A 12,729-nucleotide genomic window follows, 5' to 3' on the forward strand; every position below is an offset into this window, starting at 1 on the left:
TATATTTAACCAAGTTAAAGTGTTAATAATGATAATTATTACCTTATTTACTAATTGTCATTATAAGTGCACGATTATCAACCAAAAAGCAAATAATTAAGGCCCATAAATTATTTTTCGCCCCGGACCTTTGAATAGGGTCGGCCCTGCTTATCCTGCACATTAAACACTCCTACATGTGTCCCTAGCCGTTTAAAATAAATTTTATTTTTTTTTAAAAGCTAAACGTGATTTTCTCTCTCCCTATATGCGTCTCAGTCTTTTAGTTTCAGATTTCAATTCCCATTTCCCTAAACCCTAGAATTAAACCCAACGCACCCCATCCCACCCCACCCACGACGGAGGACGGTGGTCACAACAACCGCCAAACAGTACCTACTTTCCGGCATCTCTCCAGTATCCACCCCTCACTAGAGTCCCGTCCTCACTCCTCACCTGGAGTTCGCCGCGGAATCGTCACCGTCAGGTACTTTTCTTATTCCTCTTTTCCCATCATTTTATTCTTATTACCACATATGGGTGCAAAAAAGAAATTTTCAAAATGGGTATTTTTAGAAATTTAATGTTTTGATTTTTAGTGGAAAAGTTTGGATTTTTTGAAGTCAGAAATTGAAAATTATGCACATTTGAAACTGGTTTTTTTTTGGAGAGTTAAAGTTATTATTTTTATTAGAGAAAGTTTGGAACATTTTAGCAAATAAATGAGAAACTTAAAATCAAGCAAGTTTGATTTTTTTTTTTTGAGTTCCTGGGATGAGTAGTTGAAGTTTATTAGATTAATCATGTGTTACGATTTTTTTATTAGGAAAATTTCAAATGGTAGCATCCAAATTCCATAATTCGCAAGTGGTATTATTTTCTAAAGATTTTTCCACATGCATTCAGTTTATGCCTTCCATTCTTCATTAAATTCTTGTTAATTTTTGTCTAATTCACCATTTTGGCGTTTCTACCTTGATTGTTGTTTTTATAATTTACCAAAACCAATTTTTATACTCAAATGTTTAATTCACCAGTTTTACGTTTAATTCACCGCTTAATTTATCAACTCTCTCAAATGTTATGTTTAACAATTTTGTTTTCATTCAAATTGTTGGCATTTTTAACAAAATGTGCCTTAAAGCACTAAACATAAGCCATAATGTTTACTTAATGTACTTAACTAGGATTTAACTAGGATTATAAAGTTCAAAATATTATAAAGTTCAAAATATGCATTTCAACCACTAATACATTATACATGTATACTTAACTAGGGTAAAATTAAAACAAAATTGTTACAATATTTGAGAGCATTGATGAATCAAATGGTTAATTAAATGCTAAAATGGTAAATTAAACATTTGAGCATAAAAATGGTTTAGGACAAATTATAAAGACAACGACTAATACTAAAGAATTATAAAGACAACGACTAATACTAAAGCATGAACTGGATAAACTGGATACTGGATGCTAACATGTGGAAAAATCTTACAAAAGTGTTATCACTAGCGTTTCAGTTCGATGTTATCATGTAGAATTTCCCTTTTATTTTTATATTTTATTATTATGAATTATGAATTATGATATGATTATATTTTGGTACTGTTTAATTAATTATGATATTTTTTGGTTTAATTTTTGTGGGTGTAACAGGCTAATGATTTGCAATGGACTCTTGCATCAATTCCATTAATAAAAACATTGCAACTTTTACTCTCATTTATCTTTTGTTATGTTTTCATCCTTTTATTCAATACTATTTTTGTATTTTTATTTTCTGCTTTAATATTTTTTTTCTTTTCTTGTTATCCAATTCATCATTCATATTTTGATTTGTTTTAATATTGATGTTTCTTTTCTTGTTATTCAATTGTGCTTGTGCATGTCATTTGAGGAATGAAAAAAATTTTACTATTTATTTTACAACGAAATTCTACTGAAATTTCTGCAACATTTTATCCATATGTTGGTGCCCCAGGAAGTTGGAACCCTAGATCCGTCCCTGCGGCTACAAGATAGATACAGATAATTGAGGACACTATAAAAGCAAACATTTGTCAATCGCGTTCTACATAGGTTATGAATTAATTTGTGAATTCTAGGGTTTAAGCAGTAATTGCCAACTAGAAAAGCAAAACCATAAACTTGTTTTTGCTATCATCCAATTTTAATTCCTTCTTTGCACCAAAATCTTCTCAGAAACATGAAATCAAAAGATAAGAAAGTCAGCAGAACCAACATCGGAATTGGCAAGGATAAGGAGATGACTGTAACTGATGATCCTAGGTTTTCAAAGGTTCTTACTGATCCGAGATTCAAGAAAGTTCCAAAACGAGTCTCCAAGGTTTCAATCGATTCTCGATTTAATGAAGTGTTTACCGATAAGCGTTTTGCGACTTCTTCGGCGAAGGTTGATAAGCGAGGAAAACTTACAAATAAAACCGATAATGCTTTACAAATGTATTATCACAAGGAGGATGAAGAAGATGAAGTGAAGACAAAGAAGAAGAAGAAGAAGAGTAAGGATGATTTGAGTTTGTCGGATCCCGAGTCGAGCAGTGAATCGGGCGAGTTGAAGTCGGAGAGTGATGACGACTCGGATTCTACGACCGATGATGAGGTGGATGATGCTGATATGATGGCTGATGATGATTCTGATGTTTCTGAGGAGGTTAGTTTTGAATTTTGTTTTTTGTTTCTAAATGGAATCTGTACTATTTGTATGTTAGATTGAATTTTTGAATTTACTTAATTGTTTGGAATAGGTGGAGAATGTACCAGTAATTGATAAAGAAACACATAGATTGGCTGTTGTTAACATGGACTGGAATCAAGTTAAGGTAAAATGTTGAAAATTTAAACCGTGTGTACTATTGCATTACTATTTACAATGATTATGCATTTGAAGCTATTTTTTATTTGATAATTTGATTGCGTTTGTTGGAACATATGTACTTCGAATCTGTGTACAACCATCTTGTTCAAGGACTGTGTCTAGAAATTGCTGATATGTGGAAATGTTTAGAGAAACTAATTTCAGATAGGAAAGAACTTACAATCCGTTTGCTAGGTGGTAATAAACGGTGGTAATGGGAATGAAAAACTAGTGTAATTCTGTTTAAAAATCTCTTGGTTACCTTGATGTCCATTTTTGTCCAAGTTCAATCAACTCATTTTCTTCATAAAATTCATTCCAATGCATTACCATTGGGAGAAGTGGTATTAGGTGGTAATGGAAATTTGTAAACAAAAAAACTTTTTTGTGATCAAAGTTTCATTACCATGGGAATGATATAAAACTTTTGATGAAATTTTACACTATAAATCATTCTCATTACCATTATTAATACCACTAACCAAATGGGCCGCTACTGTTATTTATATATTTCGCCTTTTGATATAACTACATTACAAAATTTTACTCATGGCAACAATATGGTATTGTGTAGGCTGTTGATCTATTTATGATGTTGAGATCATTTCTTCCAAAAGGTGGGCAAATTAAGTCTGTGGCAGTATATCCCTCTGAATTTGGACTGAAACGTATGGAAGAGGAAGCACTTCGTGGTCCGGTTGCATTGTTGGAAGGCGAGAAGAAAAAGAAGGATTGTGTTGATGTAGAAGAGAAAGATGACGCTGACGAAAACGACAAGAAGATGGATGATGATGATGATGATGACGACGACGATGAGGATGATGGTGATGATGATGATGATGACGACGACGACGATGAGGATGATGACAATGACGATGACGAGGAGTTAGATAGTAGTGAAGAAGAAGACAACGATGAAATAGATATTGCAAAACTTCGTGCTTATGAAAGAAGTAAGCTTAGGTGAGTGATTATAGCACTATTAATATGGTTGTTTGATGTTTTCATGTTTTGATGTTTTATTCTTTTGCATGTTATGGATTTTGAATGTGCCTTTTATTTTCTGGGGAAGGACGATAGTGATATGTAGTTTATTATAGAAGTCACCGAATCTGGCCATAGTTTTCCCTCATAAGTTTTGTTTAGGAAGTTAAAGAAGAAAAGAAAGGCCTTTTTGTTTGTGGCCTATGCCAGTTATTGGTGATCAACACAATCTCTTCCTTTGCATTCTTTTCTTAGCTTCCGCCTCCAGAACTATAATATCGTTAGTGAGATGCGTCCAATGTGTAATTTGGAACACTTTATGAAGCTCAGAATTGAGAAATACTAGTGTTTTCAAAGCTGCTTTCTGTCTATGCTATTGTCTCATAATATTGTATTTTCTCGTTGTTTTGCAGGTATTATTATGCTGTGGTAGAGTGCGACTCTATTGCTACTGCAGATTACCTTTACAAAGCTTGTGATGGAGTTGAGTTTGAAAGATCATCAAATGTTTTGGACCTGAGATTTATACCCGATTCCATGAAATTTCCACATCCACCACGGGATGTTGCTAATGAGGTAATTAATTTTGTGCTACTATCAAGATTGGGAACCTGATATTGTTGTTTTATGCGATGCCTGCCTGTGTTGTCCAATTTGTCAATGTCATGATCTATGTTACTTGGACTTGGGTACTGATGTCGTTGAATATGTCTAAGCGCCATACCAATGTCCGCACATCAAGGTTCGGACACGGGTACGTGAAGCAAAATGAAGAGTCCGAGTAACATAGGTTACGATTATTCATTAGATTACTATCTCACAAATAAGGTTGGAGAGTAGATTCATATTGGTTTTCATTATTTGTAATGGCGATTGATCATATTTTCGTTCTTTTGCCTTCTCTTCTGGCTTGGCTTCATATCAGGCACCATCTGATTACGAGGGTTTAGACTTTCAAACACGGGCATTGCAGCAGAGCAATGTAACCCTTTCTTGGGATGATGATGAGCCCCATCGTGTGAAGACATTGAGGCGGAACTTTAATGAAAAACAGGTAAATTTAACTATTATCCAAAGGTTTCTGCGCATTATATGAATCTGTTCAGCAAAGTGATCTATGTGTTTGTTCCTTGTCGAACCAATTTACGTTTAGAATACTTCGAAACCTCTCGGTAACCCAAAATATTGAAATTCCCTATTGTTATTTATTTATTTATTTTTTTTTCCGTTGTTGTAGCTAGCTGAATTGGAATTGAAAGAGTTTTTGGCTTCCGATGAGAGTGAGAGTGAGAGTGATGAGGACGAGAGTGGTGATGATAGTGATGGTGATAACGGTGAGGGTGAGGAGGAGGATCAAGATCACGGAAATAAGAAGGCAAAGAAATCAAAAGTTAAGGCCAAGAAGGCAGAGATGTATCGTGCCTTGTTACAGTCCGGAAACGATTCAGAGGAGGATGAAGATGAAGGCCAAGATATGGAGGTCACGTTCAACTCTGGTCTCGAAGATATTAGTAAGAAGATTCTTGAAAAGAAGGATAAAGGGTCGGAAACTGTTTGGGAGGCTTATCTTAGAAAAAAGAAAGAGAAAAAGAAGGCTAGAAAGTTCAGGTCAAAGAATTCATCGGATGATGAGAGTGACGAGAGTGATCAAGAGCCTTTAGATCAATCCGATGACTTTTTTGAGGACGAGCCTTCCGCCAAAAGCAAGAAGGCTACTCGCATTAAGAAAATGAGAGAGGAAAAGAGACCTTTGGAAGATGAAGCAAGAGTAGCAACCGCCGCAGAGCTTGAGCTATTACTTGCGGATGAAAAGGGAGCAGAAAATAATTTGAAGGGTTACAAAATTAAGATGACAAAGGTAAAAGGGAAGAAAGATAAAGAAGCCATTGATGAAGAAAAGTTACCTACAATTGATTATGACGATCCTCGTTTCTCGGCTCTTTTCAGTAATCCTGGTTTTGCTCTGGATCCAACAGATCCTCAGTTTAAAAGGTATCCCGTTTTAGCTCTCCAATTATGTAGTTTTGTGATTAACTAGACGAAATTAAATTTTAATTTTACTTGAAGCGTTGATAACGTCTTGACTAGGGTGTTCTACGGGCCAATCCTCCATTTTGAGCCCTTACCCGCCCTGTTTTTAGTAGGGTTTTGTAAGAGTCGGGTTGAAAATGGGTTGGTCCGAAAACGGGCTCTACAATTAAATTGAAGTGGGCTATAAAAGGGTTTAATGAAGGTCGAAACGGCTCTTTGTAAATAGCATTAATTGATGGATCATAAATGACAATGACAATGGGGAGAAAAAAAGGTCGTGTTGTGCTGGGCTGGGCTTTCAAAGCCCAACCCATGTAAAGCTCATATAAAGCTTAAAGGACTCTTATCCAACCCGTCCCATGTTTGCTTAAGCTTAACCCGGCCCATATTCAGCTCATTGAACACCCCTAGTCATACTCATCACTCTTAATCATACAAGAGAGGTTTTTATTATTTCTTAACTAAAATTTGTCCATTCTTTTTACTGCAGGAGTGCAACTTATTTCCGTCAATTAGCTCAACGACATGAAAATAATAGAAATGGGGATGCAGAAAAAGTGCCGGAGGAACCATCTAAACCGATCATAAATAACTCCATTATAGACGATGAAAATCCTCAAGTGAAATCACGAAAAGAGAAATTTGAGCTATCCTCGATTGTGAAAGGCATCAAGTTGAAGTCACAATTGCTTCCTAAGCCAATTAGCAGTAAAACAAAAACCGATAAGATGAAACATGGATCAAGTGTGAACGGGAAGAAACATAAGCTTGAAATGTTAGATCGGAAGATAGTGAAAAAGAGCAAAGCTTCGAAGAGCGAATGAGAATTTCCTTCGATTTTTTTTTGCTTATGTTTTTTTTACTAAAAAAAAATTTTGTTTTTGTATTATTGTATTTCGGAAACCCCAATATTTAGTCATGTTCGAGCCTAAGATTCGGGTTTTAACTAGTTAACTAAGTTACTATACTAATACTACAAGATACTGTAGTATTATTGTTATTTTTAATCAATTTAGTACTTCATAATATTACTTGATTTCTGGAGAAATAAACAGAGGTATTTTGGTACTAGGAAGACACTAATGCCCACAATTAGCAGTAGATATGAGATTACGTGTATTTTTATTTGCCCGGATTTTCCAATACGTATAAATCGAGGGATGTGCATGTGCATCTATTTTATGTTCAAATAGTTAGGTTTAGACGATCAATCTAACGCTGTTATATCTTATATGACTCCCACTCATCTGATTATGATATATTGTTTTCAATGTACCCTTGGCAGTAAATACCGTATATAATTTAATGAATAATTTTACTATAATTTTTTATGATAATAATAATATTAGTAATAACCATAGACAATAATAATTTGGGTAATAATAAAATTAATATTAATTTTTAGTAATGTCCCTCAACATTATTCCTGAAAACTATCTTGACAATTTGTATTAATTGTTTATTTTTTTAATGTCTCTAGGTTAATTACCGCCTATTTTTTATTTTTTTTAACAAATAGCTATGGTCCTAGGCTGTCGCCAACAGAGACGATGATCTAGGACCATAGCCAACAGGGGCGACGACTGGAGTTGTAGCCGGATAGCCGCCATTTTTTATTTTTGTGATTTTTATTTTTTTTTAACTTTTTAAAAATAGATCTATTTGGAATTGTAACCTGGCCGTCGCCATGTTTTATACGGTCTACATGCATTTGCCAAGCCATAAACAATCTATCGTCCAATTCAAATTTTATCTATGAAAAAAACTCATTTCTTTATTTGCAACTTCATTTCATGAAGTGCTTATTACATTGTGTGAGAATAGATAAATAAAAGCTTATATTATATAGTTAAAAACATTGACTTTTATCAAAATAATTACTTTCTTAATTAATAATAATAGTAATTAGATACTCATAAAAACAATACTAAAGTCATAATATTATACATAATCAATCATACTAATTTTGTTCTATTAAAAAATCTAAGCTAAGAGTTAGATACATCAGCTAAAATATCAAAGTAAAGAGAAGCGTATAACAATCTATTCCAAGTATCTGGTAAGCCAGGAAGACACCAATGCCCACAATCAGCAGTCGAAGTGAGATTACTTATATCTGTATTTGCCCGAATTTTCCAATCTTTATACCTATAAATTGAGGGATGTGCATCGATTCTATATTCAGATAATTTTGTAATGTTCAAATATTTAACCCGCGACTCGCCCATACCTTTGATCACACCCTCAATAGATTTGATCAATGAGCTAGGGAAAAATGGTTTGTAGGATTCATCCATAATAGGTTTAGTTTTAGTGTAACACCATTGATTTCTTTGTTTATCTAAGTGTTCAGCTGAAACACCCCTAACGAAAAGGGATGTTTTATTTGGATCCACATTTTTTTGGATCCATTTTGCCCATGTTTTCATGCCTCTTTTATATGCTATATGTAGTGGCATATCCTTTATTAGCTTCTCTTTGTATTCGAACAATTCCCATCTGAAAATACAAGTATTCTATTAATGAAGTATGAGATTAATACTATAAATAGTGGTGAGTTGGTCAAAGATGTATTAAACACATTGAAGAAAAGAAGTTATCTTTTAGCATAAAATTGTTTTTCGGGGGATCTAAGTCAAAGTTAAGTGAAAGTTAGGTTTAGACTATCAATCAATATATCTCATAAAGTTTATACCCTTACGATTCCTTACGATTCATATTGCTGATTACGTTTAAAATATTTCATACATGAAGAGAAATTTTGAAAATAAACAAAAAAATATTTTTCTAATATAATTGGGTTTATTTTGATAACTTCCGATTATATTTAATAAATTTTATCGAGTGATATTTTATAGATGTTAAGGCTTAAATTGTATTAAAAAAAATTTTAAAAAAAAAAACAAATGTAATTAACATTGTGAAAGTGAGGGGTATTGATTTACGAAAATGTCTTATTAAATAACAGTTATTTGTGAAGTTAACAAATTACACTTGTGTGCTAGGATTTGATAGGATGAGAGTTTTGTTATTTTAATTTTATTTATTTTATTATTATTATTCTTTTTTGTCTTTTCGTGATGATTTATAAATTATTGATTAGGAATTTTTGTTGATTTACCAACTATGAAAAAGTATTGTGATTTTATTGGACCTAATTTAAAGTGCAAGCCAAGTTAGGTTTAAACAATCAATATATACTTCTATATCCTGATCCAAGTTCTTTCTGATTTATCTGTAGAGAAAAATGGGAATGATCAATAATCAGATGTGGACCCGGATCTGTTAAGACTATGACGTTGTTATATGATTAAAATTCATACTCCCTCCAATTCACTATTAACATCCCATTTACCTTATACACTCTATCATAATGATAATTAAGTCGATTTAGCACATACATATTGATGAATATTTGATTAACTTTATACTAGCATTTTGAATTTTGTATAACTTTAAGGTTTTTAATATATTTTTATTAATTAATAAAAATAAAATAATATCCTTATTAACAAACTTCCATCAAGAAACTTTAAGTTAGCAAGATGCATTCAAAATTTCTTGTAAAATAATATTCATTGATTGACTTATGTATCATTATTCATTACCTTAGCTTACATACTTTTACTAGTCTTTAAACACTTCCAATAATTAATTTCTTTTATGGTAGCAGGTGTGTCAGTTGGTAGGAAATATATATGAAGTATACAAGTTAGGAGTATTATAAATGCTACAGTAAAATTGTTTCGTTATTTATTTAAAAAAAAATCTTATACAAACTTAGTCCGTATTATTTTAGTGCGTACTAATTTAATAATAATAGTATTTCTATTTTTTAATGTTTGTAATTTATTAGATTTGACACGTAAAAATACTTACTATTTTAATATTTATAAGGTTAATTAATGCTCATTAAAATAGTGTGAACGACTAAGTACATACAAAATTTGCTCATGATTTCTTTTCTTATTTTTATTTTATTTTATTTAGCATTCCAAATTTTTGTCCATGAATAAATAATTCTTTAAAAGGATCATGATTATAGACTTATATCTACTAAAGATAAATATATAAATAAATAAATAAATATGTCTTGACTTCTCTACGTGCTCCCACTATTATAATATATTGTTTTATTTCTCATGGGTAAAAGGTCATATATTTTTAAATAAAAAGAAGTATGGTATGATCATGTAGTAGATAACAAATTAAGTCATTGGCTTAAATAAATAAATAAATAAATAAGATTAAAAAGGATCCATTATTTAATTTATCATTCTTATAGCCTATAGGTACTCCTTTCAACTTAGTACTCTTACTCTGTGCCATATAATTATACTTAATTTTTTTATTCGTCTTATTATTTTTACTATGTTTTCTCTTTTGGTAATAATCCTCATAACTTTTTATTAATTTTATTTATAAATTTGTGAATTCTTTTATTTTCATCCATTTATTTATTGAAACCATTTGATATAACAACTACAAAATAATATTCACACATCGCCTTTGAAAAGACGTGTAACTTAAATCAAATAAAACGAAAAAAGTAAGTATTATTTTTTCAGTTTTCATCACCTTTAATAAATTATAATATATCCTATTCATATAGATCCTAGAGAACTCAATTGATTGTTATTTTTCTCTAGTTATATAAAAATTTTAATTAAATAATTTTGACCAAAATATAAGCAGATTTAAATTAAATTCTCCGCTATTTATTCAAAATAAAAGTATAAAAAATAAAAGATTAAGATGGAATACAAGTATAGCTATCATGTGCGTTAGGTTGAGATGAAAACTTTAAAATGTTTCTTAAGGAAGAAGGTGCCTAAAAATTTAATATGAAGACAAAGACACATGTTTTATGCCATTTTCTGAAATAATAGGTGCAGGTAATAGAAGTATATACAACTGCTGCCCTGCCTGTCCCTCTCATATTTGCTATAAGTATCTATTATGAGAATACTAAGAAAAAGGACAAAAATAATATTTTCACAGAAATGTAGGATAAATATACAGATGAGAATTAAAGCTAAAAAGAGTGTGAATTATAATAAAAATAAAAATATAAGTAGTAAATTTTATAAAACGGACTCAAATGAAAAATAGTCTTTGCGTCACACTCAATTTGCTTTATTCATTTTGGGTTATCTATTTAAAAACTTTTGGGGTTATCTTATTACTCATTTCTTCATTATTTCTCTATTTAAAAACTTTTTAAGATATTTTTTATACAATTTATCTCTATTTATTAATATTACATTTATCACACTAAATGATAAAATATCATAAGTTCTCATACTTTTCTTAAAAATTACTATCGTTCTCTTTAATTTATTCTGATCGGGATAAAATGATCATATAGTAAAACCCGTAGAGCGGAATATTTAATATCTCTTTTTACCTATGACCCATTTTGTATGAAATCGTCTCACTGTGAGAACGTCTCATACAAGATTTACCTAACAAAAAGTTGAAATAATAGAATTATTAAAAGAATTTAATATGTTAATGAATGCAATACTTACGCTTTCTTTTTTCCAAGTTGAGTCCACCAATGGCCTGAATTAAACACCATAATATCAGCTCCAGCCCATAATTCTGAGTTTGGTGAGAGTTTATCTAAAATAAGAACTTTCTTCCCACTTTCATGGTTTTTCTTCAATTCTACTAGAAATGGACTCCAAAAAAACTCTACTGTGAAATTATATTCTTCCTGAAAAATATAATAATAAATGCGTTTTATCCTACGTTGATTTTTAAAAAGTAAGAATGATAATAAAAAATTTAAATAGTAGGAATGAGAATAAAAATATTATGCAGTTCAAATAAATATCCCCTCTTATTCACTTTAAATGTTCTATTTGATTTTGACATATTTGTCAATGTACGTTTTCAATCTTAAATATTTCTAACTGTGCTTGAGTAAAAATTATAAAAAGTTGATAATAATAAAAGTTACAATAAGAAGAATCAAACAAGATTTCACTTGACTATGTTTTAGCTTATAATTATTAAAAAAACAAAGCACATAATAAAAGTGATTGATGAATAGTGTTGAAAAATTAAATAGGACATTTAGAGTGAATTGGAGGGAATATAACTTTACAATATTTATGATCATGTTCATATAACTCTAATTATTTGGGTGTGAAAGTAACTAATCAATAAAAACTTAGCAAAAAAAATTATACTTATAAGGGTTAGGTGTAGAATTAAAAATCTAATAGAAGTACTATAAACATTTAGTGTTTGATGTATAAATATTAATTAAAACGAGGTGAATTCAAAATTTTAAGTGAGGTGGTATTATAAGTTTTTATAGATTTTTAGGTAAATGAGGGAGAAAAATTACAAGAAATATAGAATATTTGAGCAATTAATTTGTTACGTTAATAGAGCGAAGCCAATATAAAATATATAATGTAATTTTAAATTAGAACTAAAATAATTTATAAACCGAATACTCCATATATAGCACCAATATTAACAAAATATTAACTTAAGAATTTATCATTGAATTATGTCAATAAATCGATTAAAAAGCATGTCAATATAGCGATATAACTAATATTTGATATATTTAACTCTTTATATTATGATATACATTATATTATATATAAGAATAAATTTATATTAGGCTAGAGTTATTATGAATGTCAGCATGTTATGGGAAAAATACGAGGTGCTCACACTTCATAAGCCAAGAATATACCATCCGTGCATCCCAAAGCCATATGAGTTATGACAATGTGAAGTAGACCGGCTCCACTGACTTATAAAGTGTGCACATCATCCTTAATTCATCGATATGAGATGAACATCCCAACTATAAATAAATTAAATTAGTA

At 30.7% G+C, this 12,729-nt stretch overlaps 2 protein-coding genes across 5 annotated transcripts in view; one reads left to right on the forward strand and one right to left on the reverse strand.

The window, feature by feature from the left end:
• The first annotated feature begins 246 nt into the window (after positions 1-246).
• LOC130806192 (pre-rRNA-processing protein ESF1) lies at positions 247-6,916 on the forward strand. 4 transcript variants are annotated; one of them, XM_057671182.1, is made up of 9 exons: positions 247-466; positions 1,964-2,061; positions 2,185-2,656; positions 2,751-2,825; positions 3,435-3,823; positions 4,258-4,420; positions 4,770-4,898; positions 5,082-5,836; positions 6,366-6,916. In XM_057671182.1, the coding sequence occupies exons 3-9, from the start codon at positions 2,189-2,191 to the stop codon at positions 6,697-6,699; spliced, it is 2,313 nt and encodes a 770-aa protein (XP_057527165.1). In that variant the 5' UTR covers positions 247-466; positions 1,964-2,061; positions 2,185-2,188; the 3' UTR covers positions 6,700-6,916. The 4 variants fall into 4 exon arrangements, with proteins under 4 accessions (XP_057527165.1, XP_057527164.1, XP_057527162.1 ...); XM_057671181.1 differs by having other exon boundaries at positions 248-466; positions 1,639-2,656; XM_057671179.1 differs by having other exon boundaries at positions 248-466; positions 1,964-2,656.
• Positions 6,917-7,767: 851 nt separating this feature from the next.
• LOC130806199 (protein trichome birefringence-like 42) overlaps positions 7,768-12,729 on the reverse strand; it is an 8,902-nt gene continuing 3,940 nt past the window's right edge. The window contains exons 3-4 of the mRNA XM_057671192.1: positions 11,407-11,594; positions 7,768-8,374 (exon numbers count right to left, since the gene is read on the reverse strand). Coding sequence (XP_057527175.1) covers positions 7,864-8,374; positions 11,407-11,594 — 699 coding nt within the window. The 3' untranslated portion in view covers positions 7,768-7,863. The remainder of the gene's footprint in view (positions 8,375-11,406; positions 11,595-12,729) is intronic.

The sequence above is a fragment of the Amaranthus tricolor genome, chromosome 2 (genome assembly GCF_026212465.1).
Source record: "Amaranthus tricolor cultivar Red isolate AtriRed21 chromosome 2, ASM2621246v1, whole genome shotgun sequence".
Classification (NCBI taxonomy): Eukaryota; Viridiplantae; Streptophyta; class Magnoliopsida; order Caryophyllales; family Amaranthaceae; genus Amaranthus; species Amaranthus tricolor.

What these genes read in the sequence shown, in the direction of transcription:
- LOC130806192 (XM_057671182.1), top strand. Translation starts at nt 2,189, where the DNA reads ATGAAATCAAAAGATAAGAAAGTCAGCAGAACCAACATCGGAATTGGC. An exon ending in ATTCTGATGTTTCTGAGGAG is followed by an intron (nt 2,657 to 2,750) that starts GTTAGTTTTGAA and finishes TGTTTGGAATAG; the next exon opens with GTGGAGAATGTACCAGTAAT. An exon ending in TATGAAAGAAGTAAGCTTAG is followed by an intron (nt 3,824 to 4,257) that starts GTGAGTGATTAT and finishes GTTGTTTTGCAG; the next exon opens with GTATTATTATGCTGTGGTAG.